The 24,505-nt window shown below is 33.9% G+C and overlaps 2 protein-coding genes across 2 annotated transcripts in view; one reads left to right on the plus strand and one right to left on the minus strand.

Moving 5' to 3' along the window:
* The window catches only part of HELRODRAFT_169892 (hypothetical protein), a gene marked incomplete at both ends in the record, with an annotated part of 1,507 nt that extends 299 nt beyond the window's left edge, over positions 1 to 1,208 (minus strand). The window contains 3 exons of the mRNA XM_009015693.1: positions 1 to 56; positions 184 to 281; positions 1,182 to 1,208. The exon at positions 1 to 56 is cut by the window's left edge and continues 124 nt beyond it. Coding sequence (XP_009013941.1) covers positions 1 to 56; positions 184 to 281; positions 1,182 to 1,208 — 181 coding nt within the window. The remainder of the gene's footprint in view (positions 57 to 183; positions 282 to 1,181) is intronic.
* A 2,257-nt stretch (positions 1,209 to 3,465) lies between these two features.
* On the plus strand, positions 3,466 to 18,146 carry HELRODRAFT_75635 (hypothetical protein; the record flags this gene model as incomplete). The annotated part of the gene is made up of 27 exons (XM_009015694.1): positions 3,466 to 3,549; positions 8,461 to 8,574; positions 8,893 to 8,995; positions 9,559 to 9,671; positions 10,544 to 10,614; positions 10,963 to 11,045; positions 11,162 to 11,256; positions 11,415 to 11,567; positions 11,687 to 11,787; positions 11,929 to 12,018; positions 12,234 to 12,396; positions 12,606 to 12,683; positions 13,015 to 13,180; positions 13,362 to 13,441; positions 13,591 to 13,692; positions 13,948 to 14,067; positions 14,428 to 14,525; positions 14,673 to 14,851; positions 14,957 to 15,078; positions 15,211 to 15,456; positions 15,611 to 15,673; positions 15,819 to 16,002; positions 16,125 to 16,348; positions 16,614 to 16,697; positions 17,000 to 17,245; positions 17,346 to 17,557; positions 17,921 to 18,146. 27 exons carry the CDS (start codon positions 3,466 to 3,468, stop codon positions 18,144 to 18,146), a joined length of 3,600 nt encoding a protein of 1,199 aa, XP_009013942.1.
* Positions 18,147 to 24,505: the final 6,359 nt, after the last annotated feature.

The following is a 24,505-nucleotide window of genomic DNA, read 5'->3' on the forward strand; positions in this document are numbered from 1 at the left end:
TGACCTTCAAGTTGCTGTGCGTTTTTAGCCATTCGTTGGCTTTTTTTAGTAGGGAACTGTTACATGACGGTTGATGGAGTGTAATATAGGTATGAAAGTGTGTGTGTGTGTGTGTGTGTTTGATTGATTGATTGATTAATAGGTTAATAATTAAATGGTTGATTAATTGATTGGTTGACTAACTCAAATCTTTCGTAATCCGGGCTGCAAATGACATTACCAGCCCCAGCACACCTCGGTGGAAAATCGACATAGGACAACTTGAACGGAACGTATTGTTGCTGTTGTTGTTGTTGTTGTTGTTGTTGTTGTTGCAAATCTTGTTGTTGCTGCTGCTGCTGATGAAGATGTTGTTGTTGAAGATGCTGTGTTGGAGAGAATACTTGCTTTACCTGAGACTCTGTATTCATTCAAATGCTGTTTCCAATATCCAGATAAGAAGTTAATTTCGTGTTGATAATTTATTTTATTTGTTTGATATGAACGCTTGTAAATCGCTCTTAGTCTCAATGAATCAATCTAATTCATTTATTCATCCCTTTTAGATTGTTATTTGACCAAACAGTTGGTACATATTCTACGGTTTGATATATATCTTAATGTTTGATACCTATTCTACTATTTGATACATATTCTACTCTTTGATACATATTCTACTCTTTGATACATATTCTACTTTTTGATACATATCTTACTCTTTGATACATATCTTACTCTTTGATACATATTCTACTCTTTGATACATATTCTACTGTTAAGATACATATCCTAATGTTCAAATTCTAACATCAACAACATCTTTGAAATACTATAACACTAATACAGCACTATAAATATCAAAGTACAAATGTGAGACGACGATGATGATGATGACGTCAACAAAACGTCATCTCACTCCGCGTAAAACTGGAACAGAAAATTTATGCGGTTTCCCGTTGGAAAAAGAAGCGTACGCATGGAGCTGTGTACAACAAAAATGTATATAAACCTATGTATAGTACATACACACACACACACACACACACACACACACACACACACACACACACACACACACACACACACACATATATATATATATATATACAAGCAATTGACGCTATACTATACATGCATAGAAGTATTTGTATACAAGCGACACACACACACACACTCCTACACATATAAACGAGCTAACGTACTGACATTGTTGTCTTGACCGTGGTCATTATTTCAGCTGTGTACAACTAATTGTACACACACAGTTGTAGTATACACACAAATGTACACAAACAGACATACATACATACACGTAGATATATGCGTACATAAATACATCAACATACCTAATAAATATGTATAAATCAATCAATCATGCCTGAATGTGCGAAACAGTTATAATTACAGTGATAATAGACTCATCAATCAAACTGCTATTTTTCAAACAAATAATGAAATATCATGAACACTTTTTATTTTAAAAGTAACAGTGTGGTGATCTCATCGATGAATTTTGTAGTTATACTGTTTTGTTGGGGTATAATTTATTTGTATTTTACTATTTTGTAGAGGTATTTTTATGCAAGAAAGCATACAAAGTTCAATAAGACGCAGCAGGTGTATATTCATTCATCTTCATCTCTCTTTTTTCGAAATTTAATATATTTTAACACAAGAGATCATTATTCTAGGAATATGTCTCAATTTTTTTTATAATATTTGCTTCAGAAATCATTCAAGTATAATCCTTACTTGAAGTTTCTAAGTGCGTGATGTCACGATGATTCACCTTACTATAGTTCAATATTAGACTGCTACATAACTTCAGTGAAAATCTCTACAAAAACCCGAACGAGAGCACATTTTAATAATTATTTCAACAAAACTAACACTAGAAACATACAGAATTATCATTAAATTATCAATAAAATGTGAAATAAACATTAAAAAATTAAATTTTTAAAAGTATAATGATAAGCAATATAGTCCAGAAATTTTTTATTTCTACACTCTTAACATTTAAACATTATACATGTATATATGTATAATACCATACTTATATATATATATATATATATACGTATATGTATATATAATGTAAATATTTGTGTTTTAAATTCAACATTTTATTCATTAAAAATACTAGATGGGAGTTTTGTCTAAATTTTCCACCTGTATTTTATTTAAATGTTTTTTCACGGGTTTACGGGTTTTTCTAATTAGTTTGTCTTTAAATTTTAAATCGTTTTAATTAAATCTAACTAAAACTAAATCTAAAATCTAAATTTATTTTTTTTTAATTAATAATAAAAAATAAATGAATATATAAAGTTAATAAATAAAATAAACTGAGATAAGTTTAATTAACGTTTCTTTAAAATTTAAATTTAAAATAGGTTGAATTTTAGACACAAAAATTGAAAATTGAGAATTAATATATTTTTCCCATTGCCAAAATAGTTTTCTACTAAAAATTTAAACAGTTTTATTATTATTTTAATAAATGTTTTTAAATTTTATAAAAATAAAACTGCATGAATTGATCTCTTCCAAACTCTTCTAACTAATCCTAATCCTAATCTAATAATAAAAATCAGACATGGTTTACTAAACTGCAACTTCTCCATGTTAATTGTTGACAGTTCAGTTGTTTAGTAAGTAAGTAAGTTAGTTTTAACTTAGTTAACAATGGCTAACTAGCTAATCCTACCTGCCTGTCTGCCTAACTGATGGGTTGAACCAGAATTCAAAATTTAGCCAGTTGTCAGTTTTTAATAATCTAAAAGTTAAATTAATAATAAAATAAATTAATAATTGTAATTAGGTAACTAAATTAGGTTAGATAAATCAAAATATAAAATCAACAATAAATGAATAAAGTATTTCAAGTATTTAAAATTGAAGAAAAGAACGAAAGCTCTTATTTGTAATTTTAAGTATAAAATTAAAAATAAAATAAGTTTAGTTTAGTGAATTCCCTAATTTAGATCTCAAGACCAGATCAGTATGGGGGGTTGTTTTAAAAGAAAGAAAAGTGGACCAAAAAATAGTTAGCTTTTTTCTCTTAATTTCCAACTTTTAATGTTAATCTAGTTAATCAAAGATTTTATTAATTTCAAGTGTTATTTACTTATTTTATTTTTATCAAATAATTATTTTTTTATAAAATTTATGATAAAGTATCCTTCTTCTTGTTACTTCTTTAGTTTTATCTGGGATTGATTATTTTTCACTAAGGAGCGCAGTTATAGCACTGTTATGATTCATGGTATATATATATATATATATATATAATTATATACTCTATCATTTTATTTTATAATTTAATCTAAATGCCATTACCTATTCTCTTACACAAGCCTTGGTACTAATTAAACTAGCAGTATTAGAACACACTTGGGCATATTATTATTGAAGTAGATTATCAGATAATATTAGTCTATAATAAGTATTATTTTATTATTATTTTATGATCATATTACGTTAATGTTAATTATATTTCCAGTTGAAGCTCCACATAGGAAGATAAAGGCGAATGATCAACTCTACAATGCCGAATTCAAATACACAGTCTGTAAACTTTAAATTATAAATGTTAATCTATGCAAATTTATTCATAAGATTTTCGTCATCATCATCATCAGTTAAGACAACTGATGATGATGGTAACCATCGTCGTCATCATTATCATGATTTTTCCATCATTATCATCACCATCATTTTGGGAAACCATAGCTTTTATTACATACTATAGCTATAAGATTTGTCATCATCAATATAACATCATCGACATTGTCATCTTAAAATATGTTGTATTAGTGGTATCATCATTTAGGTAATAACCATTGCTTTGTAATCCATCATAATTTTTTATAAGAATTATTAAGCAAACAAGCATGCATACATACATACATACCTACATACATACATACATACATACATACAATTTGTATCGAGGTCCTCGGCCCCATGGACCGTAACACCTCCGGGTTTTTCAATCGGATTTGTAAAAATATCAGTATTAGGTCAGGCGATAGTAGGGAATATTTTTTTGCTATGAATAATATCTCGTGCATTCTGCAGCGGTTTTTGCGCGTCTGTGTGTTGGAAAATGTGGAGTTGAATGCCGACGGGGTTGAGTGACGTTATAGCAAATAAAATCAAATTTAGTCAGACGCTTGGCTTTTGGTGTCATTCGTCAATGATTTGGTTTTAACACATACATACATACATACATACATACATGCATACATACATACATACATACATACATACATACATACATACATACATACATACATACATACATACATACATTTTTGGAACCTTTAACATTTTGTATCAATTTATCATTTACAACAGGGATTTTTCCTAAGTGTCTAAAAATAACAAAAGTTATTTCAATTCAAAAAAGTGGTCAAACTGATCTTGTTTCTAACTACCGTCCTATATCTTTGGTATCATCAATCTCCAAAATTTTGGAAAAAATGTTGCATTCAAAAATATCAAAATTTTTTGATGAGTGTGGTTTTCTATTTCCATGTCAATATGGATTTAAAAAAGACTGCTCCACCGAATTAGCGGTTTTGGACGTAATGCAATTCATAACTAAAAACATCGATCAAAAATTAATAACTATGGATATTTTTATTGATATTTCGAAAGCATTTGATTCTATCAATCACGACTTGTTGTTAAAAAAACTTTATCATTATGGAATTCGTGGTTTAGCCTGGAGTTGGTGTCGGAGCTATTTAATAGATCGACATCAATATGTAATCAACAGAGGTGTTATATCTAATTTGTTGCCAATAGGTAGCGGAGTGCCGCAAGGATCCATACTTGGTCCACTTTTCTTCAACATTTTTATCAATGATTTAACAAATATTAGCTCATCCCTTAAATTTGTTATGTATGCAGACGATACAACAATCTTGGCAAGTGGTAATTCGGTGCATGAAGTCGAAACTCTTTTGAATATTGAACTTGTTCATTTATCTCGATGGATGACTTTTAACTATTTGAAAATTAATATATCTAAAACTAATGTTATTTTGATTGGACCTAAAATCGTGACTAATTCGCATTTTTTTTCAATAATGTATAATAACTGTCCTATAAATAGAGTCGATATGATTAAATTTTTGGGTATTATTATTACTAGTAATTTAAATTGGAAAGACCATATTATATATATTTCAAAAAAATTTCCAAAAACCTTGGTGTTATATATAAATTAAAGTTTTTGTTGCCCAGGCATATTCTTATTAGTCTTTATTATTCTCTTATATATCCTTATTTTATATATGGTATTATTATTTGGGGTCGTCAGGTTAAATGTCATATGTCAATATTAATTGGTTGCCAATATTTTTTCATTAGAATTTATTATGGTTTAAAAAAATTTGATCATATCTCATCACATTTTTAACAGTCTGGTTTATTAACAATTAATCAATTGTATGTTTTAAGAATTTTAATATTTTTTTTTAAGTTAATTGCTTTAAATATGTATCCTCAGTTCCACTCATGTTTGCTGACTTCTTATGCAGCGGGTGTTTGGGTTCTGCGCCATACCCCGATCTATCGTACTACCATGTCTCATACTGTATTACATTCAAATTTTGTATTGAACTTTGGTGTAAAATTGTGGGAGTTACTTCCATTTAATCCGCTGTCGGGGATTTGTTTGGGAATGTTTAAGAAAAAGGTTATTAGGTTGTTATTATCTAATTTTTTCTCATAATTTATTTCTTTTTCTTTTCTTCATTGTTTTGTAACATTTTAATTTACTTTGTGATGGATTGACAGATTTATCATTTTCTGTAACTTACTTGATTTGATTATTTCTGTTTGATTTTTGTTTTTGACCAGACCATACAAGCCTACTGTAGGCTTCTGGTCCAAGGTCTTGGAAATAAATAAATAAATAATAAATAAATAAATACATACATACATACATACATACATACATACATACATACATACATACATACATACATACATACATACATACATACATACATACACACACACACACACACATACATACATACATACATACATACACACATACATATGTACATGCTTAAATACATACGTACATAAAGCAAGCATACAAGCACATTCATATAAACAAACAAACAAATGCGCATACAAACATACATACAAGTATAGCATTAAATTAGTTTCATTTAATGACAAAAGCAGTTGGAAATATTGAAAAGTTATAAATTTAAAAATTGCTTCCTATCTCAAATTGGCTCTCAACAGTCAATTTCTATCATCATTATCTATCGTTGTTGTCGTGGTTATTTATTATTTATAATTATTATTATGTATTATTATTATTATATTATTAGTTTATTAATTTTTTCGTTAACTGCTCTTATCACTGCTACTGATTTAGCAATAATAATCAGTTAATCACTTAATTACTTACCTGTTTGATTAATTGATTCTTTCGTACACTCTTTTTATTTCTTTATCTATCCATTCACTCATTCATTCATTCGTTCATTCATTCATTCTTTCATTCATTCATTCATTCGTTCATTCATCCACTCATTCATTCACTCTGTCAGAAAAAAAAATCAATTTTTTTTCCATTCGTCCCATTTAATCGCACAGTTTTTAGAGAGCTGATTCTCTAACACGCAATTGCGTTTTCTGGAACGGACGCTCAGCCACACACGCACACACACACACACACACGCACATACACACACACATGTACACATTCATTGCAGACACATTTGAGATAAGACATAACGCTTAAGACTGGTGTTCTGTTTATTCTGCTACGTTCTAACAGGTCTTCTAGAACATGCTTACCTGATCATATCAGGGTTCAAATTCGTTTGGGTTCATTCGTTCGTTCGTTAGTTTGTTCATTCATTCGTTCATTCATCCATCCATTCATCAATTCATTCATTCATTCGTTCATTCATCCATTCATCAATTCATTCATTCATTCATTCATTTTTTTACCCATCTATTCATTCATTCGTTCATGCAGTATGAATTTTTTCATATTTTTTATTATTCATTCATTCGTTCATTCATTTGTTAACTCTTTCATTCATTAATTTAATTTTTCACTCATTCATTCATTCCATTATTCATTAATTAATTATTTCATTCATCATCTCGCCATCCATCCATCCATCCATTCAACTTGTTTAATTTCTGGGTCATTAAACCTTCTAGTTTATTGAACTATCATTAGTTATGTAACTTACTTATTTGCTCTTTTATTCGTACCTTTGATGATGATGATGATGATGAATGAAAATCTATCATCGTCATCTCCGCTCTTACTTTAATCATCTTCATCATCGCCTTAATCATCGTTGCCTTCATCATCACCACCATCACCACCACCATCATCACCACCATCATCACCACCATCATCATCACCACCATCATCACCACCATCATCACCACCATCATCACCACCATCATCACCACCACCATCATCACCACCATCATCACCATCATCATCACCACCATCATCGTCATCACCACCATCGTCATCATTGTCATCATCATTGTGGTTATCGCCATCCTAGAATAAATTATATAAAGATTTCAGTACAACAACCTGTTTATTTAATTTCTTAATAGTAATTAAATGATTCAACATTCAAATGGCTGGAACTCTTTTGAGAAATTAATTTCTTCTTTTGGTTTATTCGTTTGTTTTGTTCGTTCGTTCGCTCGTAAGTTCGTTCAACATCATCATCATGTATGTGTGTGTGTGTGTGTGTGTGTGTGTGTGTGTGTGTGTGTGTGTGTGTGTGTGTGTGTGTGTATGTGTATGTGTAAGTGTGTGTAGGTTTACAAATGTGTGTGTTAAATTAGCAACAAACGGTTTCTGATAACATTGCACTGATCAGCTTTATTGATATTATTATTATTATTTGTCGTGTCTGATGATGTTTTTGTTGTTGTTGCTGTTGTTGTTAGTATTATTGTTGATGTTGTTCTTTCTTTTTATTGCCAAGTAAAGTACACACATGCATATTAAACTGCCAGGCTGGTTGATGTTATGTATGGGAGTGTCGCAAATATATTGGCGGTTTTTTTTTTAACTTTTTTGGCTTTGCTATCCGCGACATTTTTGATGGGGAGTATCGAATTTGATAGCGCCGGTTCTGTTTTTTAAGATAGAAAAATAATCGGTACTCGATACCGATACTTTGGATTGGATGGTCATCAGGTGGACGTGTTTTTTATTTCTTTCATCAGTGGTTGTTTCAATTTTCAGAGTTTAGCGCACTTTTAAATGGTGAATTTGGGGGTTTTAAATTAAGTTCTATTGCGCTCTTTTCAAGATCGTGCTCTGTTCTAACTATCCTTTATCTTCACCATAATTTCCATAATAATAATAATTATTATTATTATAATAATAATAATTATTATTATTATAATTATAATAATAATAATAAATTATTACTTCCATCCCTTCCCCAATGATAGAATAATTACATCTCAACGTCCAAGTACAGTGTTATAACATTCATACCGAAGAATTTGTTCGAGCAGTTCCAGAGGATTGCAAACTTTTATTTTCTAATACTGCTCGTTCTGCAGGTAAGTACTTGTTTGTGTGTGTGTGTGTGTGTGTGTGTGTGTATATGTATGTGTGTCTGTATATATGTATGCTGAGTGGAGTGAATGAATGAGTGGAGTGAATGTATGAATGAGTGGAGTGAATGAATGAATGAGTGAAACGATGAATGAATGAATGAGTAAAACGATGGATGAATGAATGAAACGATGAATGAATGAGTGAATGGCTGAACAGATGAATGATTGAACTAACTATGAATGGATAATTGAATGAGTAAGTGAATGGATGAATGACAAAATGAATGAATAAACAAATAAATGAATAAAAAAAAATGACAGTTGATCCCCCAAATTTCTTCCCTCACTCCACTGACAACCATCATCCCACTGATTGCTGTCCTGACTATCAGTGCTATAAAAGATGCCGTTGATGATTGGGTAAGTGCGTGTGCGTGCGTGCGTGCGTACGTGTGTGTGTGGTGTGTACGTGTGTGCGTGCGTGTGTGTGTATGTATGTGTGAATGTATTTTTTGTATGTCTGTGTTAGTTATGTCTATCATCATTTACTTGCCATCATGTTCACCTTTGCCATAATTTTGTCTTTAAAAAAAATTCAACATCACCGTTCATCTTCGTCATCGTCTTCATTATCATCTACTCATCATCTTCGTCATCGTCTTCATCATCATCTTCTTCATCATCATCATCGTCTTCATCATAATCTACTCATCATCTTCTTCATCGTCATCATCATCATCGTCTTCATCATCATCTTCTTCATCGTCATCATCATCATCGTCTTCATCATCATCTTCTTCATCGTCATCATCATCATCGTCTTCATCATCATCTTCTTCATCGTCATCATCATCATCGTCTTCATCATCATCTTCGTCATCGTCTTCATCATCATTTACCTATTCATTTTCGTCATCGTCTTCATCATTTGTCCACTAAACAATTCACCACCATCACCATAGCAACGTCATAAGAGCGACAACAAAGTTAACAACCGGTCGACATGGGTGCTTTCCAGTGGTGGCAAGTTGGTTGAGGAAAGATGGCGTCGTGTTGTTGTCGGGGACATCATCAAACTAGAGAATAACCAATTCGTTACTGTGTGTTTGTGTGTCTTTCTGTGTCTGTATGTGTGTGTGTTTGTGTGTGTAAGAGTGTGTTTGTGTGCGTGTGCTTGTCTAGGTAAGAGTGTGTGTGTTGTGTGTTTGTCTATGTAAGAGAATGTTTGTGTGTGTGTTTTCCGTTTTTGTCATTCGTTCGTTCATTCATTCATCCATTCGTTCGTTTCGTTAGTTGTGTGTATGTGTGTGTACGTGTATAAGTGTATAATGCTAACGAAGATGATGCTGATGACGATGACTATGTGAGTGGCCTCAAAAGTCAGAAATAATTTTTTTTTATAATTCGTCTGGTCTGTTGGAGAGTAGTTGATAATAACCAGTCGCGCTCGGAGTTTATAAAAAATTTATAGGAAATATAAAAACAAATAAATAGATAAATAATAATAACTATTATTATTATTATTGTTATTGTTGTTGTTGAAAAAATAATATTAGAAAAGTTAAGAAAAAATAGAACCGAACCAAAACAACAACAATGAGAATGGCGTCATGTTATGCTGGGATATGTATGTATATTTATGAATGCTAATACATTTATCGATTTGTTTTTTAAACTTTGCCAGATGAAAATAATAATAATAATAATAAATAGCAATAATAATGGTAATAATAATAATAATAATTATTATTATTATTGTTATTATTTTAAAAATTATTCAAACACAAGTTCATGAGTTGCGGAGTGCCCATTTAAATTTATAGTACACAGATGTTGTAACCAGTGAGAACGTTAAAAGTTCATTCATTCATTTTTTTTTCGTTCGTTCATTTTAAAAAATATTCAACATAATAACTATTATTAATAATTAATATTAAATAATTATGAATGATAATATATATTATTATTATAGGCCGACTTGTTGATTCTATCCTCAAGCGAGCCAAACAGCTTATGCTACGTGGAGACAGCTGAACTTGACGGGTGAGGTTATTTTTATTGTTTTTATTTATTTTTATTTAATTTTTTATTTGTTTATTTATTTTTTTGTTTATTTTGGAAAACAAACAACACGCATACTTGTTTTTATTACTAAATTTCTATTCGTTTGTTGTAAAAAAAAGTCATAATTTTTCCTCTTAAATATTAACTTTTCGACGTAGAAATTTAATTTATTCGATAAGAAAAATCAAAATCAAACAATCATTATTACCTAATTATTAAAAATAAGATCGCAAATAATTTTTCGTGTTATTTCTTTTTTGTCATTTTCATTCTTCAAAATGAGATCAGAATGAATTGAATGTTAATAATTTCCGATTTAAAAAATAGCGAAACCAACCTGAAAGTCAGGCAGGCGTTGGCCGTCACTGGCAAAATGGAAAGTAACCTGGAACAGATGTCTGAATTTGACGGTAATACACTCGCCCACACGCACACACACACGCACACACACACACACGCACACACACACACGCACACACACAGGCAGACTTTGTGTAATGTGTTTTCACGTTCGTAATTTTCACAGGCCTAATCGAATGCGAGTCGCCGAATAACAATTTGAATACCTTTGAAGGGGTCTTATATTACGACGACGAATCATACTCTCTCAGTAACAATAACGTCAGTCTTGTTTGTTACCTCCCTGATAGATAATAATAATCGTTACTCTTACGTTGGTCACGGTTGATATTTAATGTTTTAATCGTTTACGTCAGCATCTTCGTCGTCATCACCATCTTCATCACCATCTTCATTACCATCTTCATCATCTTCCTCAGCTTCTCCTCCGCGGTTGCATCCTCCGAAACACGGAATGGTGCTTCGGACTGGTGGTGTTTGCCGGGAAGGACACGAAGCTGATGATGAATAGTGGCAAGGGCACTTTCAAGAGAACCAACATCGATAAACTTCTCAACAAGCTCATCATAGGGGTTAGTTGGCTGCTTGGCTGGTTAGCTAGGTTCTATTTCTTTATTTGTTCGTTCCTTCGCTTACTTGTGCTTCATTCATTCACTCATTTATTCACTCACTCACTCACTTAATGACACAGATTTTCATCTTCCTCTTCCTAATCTGTGCCTTCTGTTCGATTGGTTGCGGCATCTGGGAACTGAAGCTGGGCTATCAGTTCCAGCACTTCCTCCCCTGGGAGTCCTTCATTCCGGGAAGTTTCCTCACAAATAATCCACCACCATCCCCACCATCATCGAATCCATCATCGAATTCATCCTTGTCGTCTTCGTCGTCATCGTGGCTCGTGTCATCACCGTCATCGAAATTGAACCCGAACAGGACATACGGGGTCACGGTGTCGGCCCTTCTTGTCTTTCTCTCCTACTTCATTGTCCTCAACACGCTGGTACCAATCTCGCTGTACGTTAGGTAGGTTAGGCTGGTGGGCTGCTAGTTTTGGTTGAGTTGATTTGATTGGTTAGTAGTGAATGGCTAGTTTTAATTTGACATTAGTTTGGTTAGTTGTGATTGGCCGGTTGTGATCGGTCGGTTGATCGTAATTGGTTGATGAATTTTGTGAAATGGTCTAATCAGTTTGTTAATGTTTTTTATTTTTAATTTTTTAATTCTTTGGACGCCGATAGCGTGGAGATGATAAGATTCGGACACAGCTGGTGGATAAACTGGGATAAAGAGATGTACTACAAACCGCTGGATATTCCCGCCAAATCCCGAACTACTACCCTCAACGAAGAACTTGGTCAGATCCGGTTTATATTTTCCGATAAGACCGGTACCTTAACTCAGGTATGTTTGCGTGTGTCCGTTGAATGGTTGGTTGGTAGGTTGATTGATTGATTGATTGATTGGTTGAAGGATTGATTGATTGAAGGATTGATTGATTGAAGGATGGATTGAAGGATGGATTGAGAGTTTTAATTATTCTTGGATAGATGATTTTTTGATTTATTGGTTTACAACTACTAACTAAACATGGCCTGGCCATTGACACACAGAACATAATGGCATTCCTCAAATGTTCCATCAATGGTATTAAGTACGGTCATTCGTCTGACGATCCTAAGCTTAAAGAGGTCATTATTCTTTCATCATTTTATCACCATCATTTCATCATTCCCATCAGCCAACCAATCAATCCAACAATCCACCAATCAATCCAACAATCCACCAATCAATCCAACAATCCACCAATCAATCCAACAATCCACCAATCAATCCAACAATCCAACAATCAATCCAACAATCCACCAATCAATCCAACAATCCAACAATCAATCCAACAATCCACCAATCAATCCAACAATCCACCAATCAATCCAACAATCCACCAATCAATCAATCAATCTACCAATCAATCAATCCACCAATCAATCAATCGTAAAATATTTTTTGAATCCGTATCAGCAAAAAGGCAGACGAGTAGATTTTTCAGACAATCCCATGTACGAGCCGTCGTTCAAGTTCTACGACCAGGATCTCTGGGAGCAAGTGAAACGCGGGAATCCTCACGTACACATGTTTTTCCGTCTGCTCTCCTTATGTCACACTGTCATGCCGGACACTGTTTCAGGTTCGGTGCTTGGTTGATTGGCTCATTGTGTGGTTGGTTAACTGATTGATTGGTTGGCTGGTTCTTTGGCTGGCTGGTTGGTTGGTTAACTGATTAGTTGATTGATATATTGGTTGATTGATATAATGGTTGATCGATTGATCGGTTGGTTGATTGGCAGTTTTGAAATTGTCTCTCTCAGGTAACTTGGAATACAAAGCACAGTCGCCTGATGAGGGTGCGCTAGTTTCCGCCGCCAGGAATTTCGGTTTCGTCTTCAAAGTAAGAATGACATCATCATCATCAGTATTACCATCTACAAAATCATCATCTATTATTATTATTATTATTATTATTATTATTATTATTATTATTATTATTATTATTATTATTATTATTATTATTATTATTATTACAAACATCATTATCAGGATCGATCGATGAACTCCATAACGGTTGAGGTGATGGGCAGGACAGAGATACATGACCTTCTCGTCATCCTCGACTTCACTAACGAACGGAAACGAATGTCTGTTAGTGCATTCGTTTGTTCGTTCGTTCGTTCGTCCGTTCATTTATTTCGTCCGTCCCATCTATCAGTCAATTTTTCCATCCATCTTTCTGTTTATCTATCTATCAATCAATCAATCGAAACAAAAGAATAGTAGACAGACACACAGACAGACAGATAGACACACAGACAGACAAACATACAGACACATGAATGGACGAAGCCTGGCACACACACACACACACACACACACACACAAACATACGCACATACGTAGGTTATATTGAAGAAAGACAACAGGATAACTCTGTACTGCAAAGGGGCTGATTCAACTGTTTTCAAACTACTGGATAAGAAGTCGCATGCTCTTATGACCGAGACTAACAATCACTTGAATGTCTGTTGCTATTGTTTTAAATGTTTCAATTCGTTCTTTTGTTCGTTCGTTCGTTCGTTTGTTGGCCTGTTTGTTTGTTTACTCGTCCTACCTCGGGAAACCGGGTCTCTGGACGCAAAACGAAGATTGATTGATTGATTGATTTGTTTGTTTACTCGATTATTCCTTCATTCATTCATTCATACATACGTACACACATACATACATACAAACAAACATATATACATACAAACATCCAACATACATACATACATACAAACAAACATACATACATACATGCAATACATACATACATACATACATGCAATACATACATACACACACAAACATACATACACAAACATACGTACGTACGTACAGTTGTTTGCACAGAATGGTCTGAGAACATTAGTTTGTGCCTTCAAAGAGATAGATCCGTTTTTCTATCAACAATGGGTTCATAAATATCACAAAGCCAGGTTTATTACTTATGTTTATTATTTTTTTCTTCTTCTTATTATTATTATTGTTGTTGTTGTTGATGATGATGATAGTGGTGATAACGATGATGATGATGATGAGGAAGAGGACGATGATGACGACGACGATGATGATGACCAAAACAGCGTAGCACTGGTGAACAGAGCCGAAAAGTTGGAGGAGGTGTACGAGGAGATAGAGCGGGGCATGGTCCTGATAGGAGCCACAGCCATCGAGGACAAGCTGCAGGACGGTGTCTCACAGACCATCAACAACCTGGTGGCCGCCAACATGAAGTTCTGGCTACTCACTGGCGATAAGATTGGTCAGTCGTTGATGTTGTTGTTATTATTATTATTATTATATTATTGCTGCAATAATAATAATAATAATAATGATTGTTATTATAATTATTGTTGATGCCGTGCAGAGACTGCAGTGAACATCGGCTACAGTTGCGGCCTCTTGAAGGACGAGATGGAGGACGTGTTCATCGTCGACGAGGAAACGAGGCAAGCCACCGTGAAGACGGTCGAGGATAAGTTGAAAATTGTGCAAAATTACTGCGCCAGGAACCGGATTACATTCTCAAAATCAGCTGCCCCTTTAGCTCCGGCTGGCAGTTCATCAGCTTTGAGCTCAAAAGCTGGAAGTTCAGCTGTTTCTGGGAACGTGACTGCTAAGAATAAAGATGTTTTGAACGCTCCTGCTAAGAATTCGGCTACCGCTAATTTATCTAGTATGAGTTTTGTGGGTTTATTTTCTGCTAATTCGTCTCCTTCTTCTAGGGTCCCAGATCTTGCAGTTGCGGGTGCAGCTGTGAAGTTCGAAAGTAGGGAAGATGATGAGAGGGGAAAGAGAGAGGCTCTGTTGAAGAAGTCGAAGGCTGACGACGAGAAGAAGAAAGAGAAGAGTCGGAAAGGTGGGGAGGTGTTTCTACTGCTTGCTTGCTCGCTGTAACGTTTTTTCATTACACGTGCAATTGTTTTTATATATTTTTCATAATTATTACAATGTTCTTAGTATAAAATGCTATTTGCCAATTTCTGAACCAGTTTGTTTTCCTACTTTGATAGCCGCAGAGATGGAGGATGGTCTGTCCTCCTCACTCGGCGCCTTCGCTCTCGTCATCAGTGGAGCCAGTCTGGTTACTCTTTTTTTTTTATTTCTCCTTTCATTTCTTCATTCATTCATTCCTTCATTCATTCATTCATTCATTCATTCGCTCATTCATTCATTCAAGAAAGCATACAAATTCCACATACAAATCAAACGCACACACGTGCACACAGTTGTACATGTTAGAAAGTGACTTGGAAGACATGTTCTGCGAGCTCGGGTGCTCCTGCTCGACTGTCATCTGCTGCCGAGTGACCCCCCTACAGAAGGCCATGGTGGTCGACCTGATCAAGAAAAAAAAGAAAACAATTACACTGGCTATCGGCGATGGCGCCAATGACGTCAGCATGATTAGGAGTTAGTCTTGATGTCGCTGTTATAACGTTGTTGCAGTTACACACGCACGCACTCACACACCCAGCACACACACACACACACACACACATTTCAAATTCTCACTCATCATGTTCGCCTCCCAGCTGCTCACATAGGTGTCGGTCTGAGTGGCCAAGAGGGTATGCAAGCTGTCTTAGCTAGCGACTTCTCACTCGCCCAGTTTCGATACCTGGAAAGGTTGCTGCTGGTTCACGGCAGGTGGTCCTATTTAAGGATGTGCAAATTCCTCAGTTACTTCTTCTACAAAAATTTTGCGTTCACATTTTGCCACGTCTGGTATGCATTTTTCTGCGGGTTCTCTGCTCAGGTTTGTGTGGAGTTTGTTGCTGTGTGTGTGTGTGTATGTTTGTTTGTGTGTGTGTGTATTTGTTTGTGTGTGTAGCTGCGTGTGTGTATGTGTGTGAGATAATTTGACGAATTTGTTTACTTAAAAGTGCAGTGTAGTACCGAGTAGGACAGTGTTTTCATTATAAACATTTTTTTTATCTCGAAGTATCAAATTAAAATTTTTTTAAACATTGAAGTCTTATTCCTAAAAATATAAACAACAACGTAATCAACAACAACAACAGACTCTATACGATGAGGCCTTCATATCGTTGTACAACATATGCTACACATCACTGCCAGTACTTGCTCTGGGCATATTTGAACAGGTTCCAAATGACACCATTTCTAAAAATAACCTCACGAATTAATTATTCATAAATTAATGGCGAGGTTTGTTGTAATTTAGAATTTTTTTATTTGAGAGTTAATATTTGTTTTCGGTTGCACTCAGCCATCGTGTAATCTTTGCCTTACGATTTGAATGAATGACGAATGAATGGTTGATTGATTGATTGAATGAATGAGTTAGTGAATTGAGTGAACGAATGGATGAAGGAATGATTGATTGAACGCGTGAATGAAGCACAGACACACAACTTCATTCACACGCACACACACACGCACACAGGACGTTAATGACGATTACAGCCTGACCTATCCAAGCCTCTACACGCCAGGCCATAAAAATTTATTCTTCAACAAGAAAATTTTTGCCATGAGTGTAGTGGAGGGGGTGGTTTCTTCGCTGGTCCTCTTTTTCGTCCCCTATGCCTCTTTCTACAACGCCGTCAAACCGAACGGGCAAGACCTCGGGGGCCACAAGGCGTTCGGCACTATCGTCGCTAGTTCGCTCATTGTTACTGTTACACTTAGGGTCGGTTGGCTGATTGAGTGATTGGTTGGTTGATTGGTTGGTTGGTTGGTTGGTTGGTTTGGCTTGAAGAAATGATTTCGCATCTGGATGATTATTGCAGTGTGCCTTAGACACTTGGTTCTGGACAGGTTTCAATCATTTTGTGATATGGGGCAGCATCGTCTTCTACTTCGCGTTCACCTTCATCTTCTACTCAGAACTCTTCGACTACACGTACCTAGGGACGTCCGAGAACGTCATGGGCACGACGAACTTCTTCTTCACGCTCATCCTTGTCGTCACCATGCTTCTGCTTCCTGTCGTTTCTCTCAGGTAGGTTGGTGGGCTGGCTGGTTGGTTGGCTGGCTGGTTGGTTGGTTGGCTGGTTGGTTGGCTGGCTGGTTGGTTGGTTGACTGGTTGGTTGGCTGGTTGGTTGGTTGGTTGACTGGCTGGTTGGTTGACTGATTGGTTGACTGGTTGGTTGACTGGTTGGTTGACTGGCTGGTTGGTTGGCTGGCTGGCTGGTTGGTTGGCTGGTTGGTTGGCTGGCTGGTTGGTTGGCTGGCTGGTTGGTTGGTTGACTGGTTGGTTGGCTGGCTGGTTGGTTGGTTGGTTGACTGGTTGGTTGGCCGATTGATTGATAGATGCGTTGCAAGTGTTCCAGTGATAAACCACTAGGACAACCACAACAACAGATTTTACAGGTTGAATAAGAACCCGACACTAACAGACCTAGCGCGAGTGAAACAGCGCGAAACGCACTACAAAAACGCGCGTCTGAGTCGCCTGACACGCGGTCCCAAAGCCTCCTCTGTGGCTAACCTGATGGTCAGGCAGAGGAGTGGCTACGCATTCTCTCACCAGGAAGGCTTTGGAAATCTTATCACATCCGGTTGGTTGATTGATTGGTTGGTTGACTGATTGAATTATTGGTTGATTGATTGAATCAATTGATTAACTGATTTCATTAAACATAAACACAACAAACTTTTATCACAAATCTATATTGTCGTGTTTATGGGCTAATAGTTTAATGAAATGATTTAATTAATAAGTAAAAAATCATCCAACCAACTAATCATCCAACCAATCAGGTTCCTTCTTCAAGCAGAAGAGGATAACACACGCCATGAAATCCCTGGCTATCCCAGGGGCAGCGGTAGTCGGGATCAGATTGAACGACAAAGCAGCAGCAGCAACTTCGGCAGCGGCTCCAACAGCCGCCAACCGAACAAGCTCAACACAGCAAAGCGTCAGATCTCAACAGCAGCCACAGGAGCCCGGCTGCTTCGCTGGCTTCTGCGACGCCCTCTGCTCGTGTTGCGATCAAAGTCGCGACTCGCGAACAACCGCCAAGAGATCCGTTGTCAGACGAGCGGCTAGCATCGGCGGGAAAAGTTTATCCAACGCCCCCAGTAGCAGCAACAACAATAACAGCAATAACAACAACAACATTACTAATGTTATTGTTAATAGGAACAGCCTTGACCAAGGTGATAACAATAACATTAACGACAACAACAACAGCAGCAACAACATCAGCATTGATAGCATTGATAAGATAACTGACAATGATATGATGACAGTTAAAGGTAGACCTAATAAGGATTATGTGAGTAAAGCCGATGACGATGATGACGGCGACGATGATGATAAAATTAGAGAACTTAAAATCTTGAGATCACTCGTTGAGTCATGATGATGATGATGATGATGATGATGATGATGATGATGATGATGATAATGATGGTGGTTGTGGTTGTGGTTTGTTTCTTTGAGGTGGTGATGATGATGATCGCCAAGATGATGATGATGATGATGGTGATTGTCAGGCTGATGATGAAGATGAAGAAGAATTCGAATATCACGGTAATAGGAAAGGTAATGCAGACTCCGGCTTACACACACACATACACACACACGCTCACACAAACAAACACACGCACACACACACGCGCACACAAACAAGCGGTTTTTTTGTCCCATTGTAGACATCTCTACAGTATTACGATGCGATGATGAATAGATAGGAGAACGTAAATTTGGATAAATACATTAATAATATAAAAATAATAAATAAAAATAAACTATTTATATTTCTAATTATGGCACATTACGTTCGTGTAGCTCTTAATTCTGTCGGTTTTATGAATATCTATTTTTTACGCTTCAAATGAATTGAAGTTTTCTATCCTATCCAGGTATGTATGCGTGCATGCGTTCGTTTCTTTATATTTACATATATATGTTATAGATGGTAGCTAGTTATTAAAGGTAACCTATTTTAAACGTTTGTAAATAAATAAACATGCTACGTGGTTTATCAATCAACTGATTGATTGATTGGTTGGTTGATTGATTGGTTGGTTGGTTGGTTGGTTGGTTGGTTGGTTGGTTGGTTGGTTGGTTGGTTGGTTGGTTGGTTGGTTGGTTGGTTCGTTGGTTCGTTGGTTGGTTGGTTCGTTGGTTCGTTGGTTGGGTGAGTGAGTGAGTGAGTGAGTGAGTGAGTGAGTGAGTGAGTGAGTGAGTGAGTGAGTGAGTGAGTGAGTGAGTGATTAGTTTAATTGATTGATTGGTTTAACTGATTGATTAATTAGTTCGTATATCAATGAACTTTCTCACTTAACTCTCAAGTAAATTACAATAACCTAATGGCTTAACTTAAATTCATTCATCTTTTGTTTTTATTCTTTCATTAATTTATTCACTCATTTGTTTGTTTGTTTGTTTATACATTTATACATTCATTCGTTCGTTCATTCATTCATTCGTTCGTCCATTCATTCATTCATTTTTGTCAACTATTCCATATGCTTCTCAATGAGCGACGTCTTACTTTTCAATCATACATCCTACATATATTTTCCAACTTTTTATCATTTATATTATTGTCATTATTATTATTGTTATTATCATTATCATTATTTTTATTATTATTAATGTTATAATTGTTGTTGTTTTTATTATTTATTTAAATTTTATCAATTATTTCTCTGATCTCATTTCAATTTAAATGCGTACTTTTAAATGTTAAATTGATAACTAGAGATATCCATTCTATTCTCTCTCTCTCTCTCTCTCTTTCTCTCTCTCTCTCTCTCTCCCTTTCTATATATATATATATATATATATATATATATATATCCATCTATCTTTTTCTTAACTTATTTTTAATTTCATCTCAATTTTTTCATTATATATAAATATGTCAGTAAATGTATATAGAGAAAGAGAGAGAGAGAGAAAGAGCGAGAGAGAAAGAGAAAGAGAGAGTGCATACATACATGTATATATATATATATATATTTATTGAGAAAGAGAGAGGGAGAGAGGGGGTGGGGGAGGGGAGGAGAACGAAAAAACTTCCTGTTAGTAATTTGTGTGTGTGGTTTAAGTGGTTTAAGTTCCCTTTGTCATAGCAGATACAATGGAATGTTTTTACTTTCCATGTAATGAATGTTCATAGACATGTTTGCAATGAATTAATTACGATGAATTTTCAAAAATGTTAATTATTTAATTAATTAATTAATTAGCAATGAATGTTAGGTGTTGAAGTTATATTAAGAGTTAAGTATCATTATTTGTTGATACTATCATTAGTTTTTTCTACTATCCTTGTATCATTCTCATCGTCTACATCATTTTGAATTTGATATCTCGATGTCATATTTGTCGTGGGTATCATCACTTGCATCACCGCTGTCCTGGCTAGTCTGCTACATAAATACATACCACAATCATACATACACACGTACATACACACACAGAGAAACACATAAACACACACACACATAAACATACATTCACACATACGTTAGATAATGAGTAAATATTTATTTCTATTCGGATCACTTGAATTTATTGGCTAATGCTGGACGACGATGACGATAGCAGTGAGGATTAAGAATGTATGGTTTTCTGTTACTATCATTCTTCTTCTTCTTCTTCTTCTTCTTCTTCTTCTTCTTCTTCTTCTTCTTCTGATTATGTCTTCTAGGTGAGATGTTTTTATGTCTTACTTACATCCACCCATCCATTCATTCATTCATTCATCCATTCATTCATTCATCCGTTCATTCATTAATTCATTCATTTATCCATTTATTCATTCATTAACGTTTGTTTCATTTCATTTGCACGTGCGCTTATATTTACCATACATACACACATGCATACACACATGCATACACACATACATACATACGTACACACACACATACATACACATATATACACACACACACACACACACACACACACACACACACATATGGAGTGCACCGTCGGATTGCGTCATCGGTGGATCTTCACGTAAGCAAAGGGTTCAATTCTTGATAGGCACCCCGTGAACAAAACTGACGGGCCCACCTTCCCATGCCACTGCTGCTCTGGACGTCGCGTTTTCTTTTATCATCAAGGACAGCGATTCGAGTTCTTTTAAATCCATCGACCGCTGTCTTGCATTTCCTTCTCCACATTCTTATCAAAATCATGATAGTACATCATGACAAGAGAAGTCTGGGTTGGTTGAGTCTACATTTCTTCGGGTTGTCTTTCCGGTTGGCCGCACTGGGCCAACTGTGCAAAAAACACAAGTTTGGGGATTCTTGGAATTTTACGGAGGTATGTTACGTGTGGAACCAATCAAGCCGACGTATGTGATGGCGATGTGTTGTCATATACATACGCACTTACATACGCACTTTCACGGTTATTTGTAGGCTTTAAAACCAGTAAAAATCCGTTTCTTACTTTAATAGTAATAGTTTTTAAACCTTTAATGTAATAATATTAACTATATTTATGTATAGATGATGTCTATACTTATTTAAATCAGTTGTATATATTTTATATGTATGTATGTATGTATGTGTATGTATGTATGTATGTATGTATTTATATTTATTTTTCAAACCTTTTATCATTGCTACGTACAGCTCTGTGCTATTTCATAAGGTGATGATGATGTTTTTCTGCTATCATCATCATCACCACCGCCATCATCATCATCAAGATGAAATCGAATAAAAAAATTATATTACATTGTTCTCAGTTGTTTTATACTTGCATTTAGCTTCAATCCATTGGTTTTAATATATGTATGTGTGTGTTATGTGTGTGATTGTTTGTTTGTGTGTGTGTCTGTGTCTGTGTCTGTGCTTTTACAAACCCCATTTATATATATATATATATATATATTTATCTCTAAATTTTCATTGTAATTTTTGTTATATATGTTTGTATATGTACACACACGCACACACACACACAAATATATATATATATATATATATATATAATATTTTAGGTCTGTCATTATGGGACCGCATATAGTCAGATGATTTTATTTGTTATAGAAATCCTTATCATCATTGCCCATTGAATTTGATTCAAATATTTCAGTATTATTATTATTATTTTATTATTATTATGGTTATTATTATTATTGTTATTGTTATTATTATGGTAATTATTATTATTATTATTTGTGTTATTAATATTATTTTTATTATATTGTTTTTAATGTTCAATGGTCATTCGTTCGTCATTAAATTCATAGGATTTTCTCTTTCCCTATCCCTTTCGCCTCATTCTTTCTATCATAGTTGAATGTCCATACGTAACGAGGTATATATATTGGCTACAATACTTTTTTCATACAATTAAGGATTAATTAATTAAATTAATTAATTATATAGTTAATTAGTTTATTGATTAATTAAGTGTTTGATTTGTAAATTTCTCATCACTATTATTGCCTACTACGACATGCATGTATACATTTTCATATATTTATTTATATGTATATATATATATAATAATAATAATAATAATTGCATATATATATATATATATATATATATATATATATATATATAGTTAAACTATATATATATATATATATATATATATATATAGTTAAACTATATTTTGAATATATTAATAAATAAAACGTGTAAATACATTCTGAGTTTATCTTCTTTAAAAGGCTCGGTGTATATTAACCTATATACTACTTATATGTGTATTAGTATATATGTACGTGTGTAACGGTATACATCATAAGTATATATCGATACCAGGTATATATGGGTAAATTGGATTCTTGTGATCAGATTTCAATGGAATGAGTTGTATAGGCAAAATTTTTCTTCTATTCAGAAAATAGCTTACATATTCAGTTAATTATATCTATACGTGTATGAATACAATAGTTTAATATATGTATATATGTGTGTGTGAGTATTATTAGGTATGTATACCATTAGATGGTATATGCATTCAGTGTCAAGAAATTCATGTATCATATATAATTAGAATCTTGTCCGTATTTACTATCTTTTTTAAAAATTAATTATGTTTCAACGATGAGAGCCGTGATGAATTGAAGTTAGTAGTGGATTAAATTTATTTAATTTTTAAATAAATTTTAATTAATTTGTTTTTATTTTGCGTTCGAAACTGCTTCAAAGATTGCGTCTTCTGTTGAAAAGTTGAAATATTTTCGGATCGATTCGGTGAGCTGATCTTTTTATTTATTTATTTTTATTTATAATTTTATATTTAAATTTTTTTAAATAAAATAAAATATTGTAAATGAAATGAAATATAAATTTGTTTAAAATTTCAATAAAAATGATCAGCCAAGTCCTCTAAATCTAAACTATTGATAATTATTCATTGTCTTGCTTATAATTTTAATTTTTAAGGAAAATTTTAATTTAAATTTAAATTTTAAATGATAAATAATTGAGATATGATGAATTAAAAAGTGACTAAGCTAAATTTGAAAATATAATATACAAACTCATCGAAACTTATCTATTATATAAAAATATTGAGTGAATATTATTTTTTTATTGTTTATTCATTAAATCTTTATTAAAAAATCAATTATTCATAATAACATGGCTTGAAGTTGAAGAATATCGTGTTTCTAATCTTACATTGTTGTTATGTATTTTATATGGGTTTGTTTACTTTTAAAAACAATACAAATTCATAATCTCTCAAGTTGAGTATGCTATTTTATTTGCTCACTGAATTAAGGAAGAATAGAATAGAGAATTGTCAATAGGCAGTTCATTCATTCATTGACATATTCCTGATACTCTGGCCTATATATTTTTGCATTGTTTGTTTGCATGTCTCTGTGTGTATGTGTTTGTTCGTTTGTATGTTTGTATATTTCTATGTATGTGTTTGTTTTATCTTTGATCTACCTGTCATTCATTTATTACTCTAGAGGAATTTATTATGCATTGCTCTGCACATAA

The sequence above is a fragment of the Helobdella robusta genome (genome assembly GCF_000326865.2).
Source record: "Helobdella robusta unplaced genomic scaffold HELROscaffold_16, whole genome shotgun sequence".
In the NCBI taxonomy this organism is placed as follows: Eukaryota; Metazoa; Annelida; class Clitellata; order Rhynchobdellida; family Glossiphoniidae; genus Helobdella; species Helobdella robusta.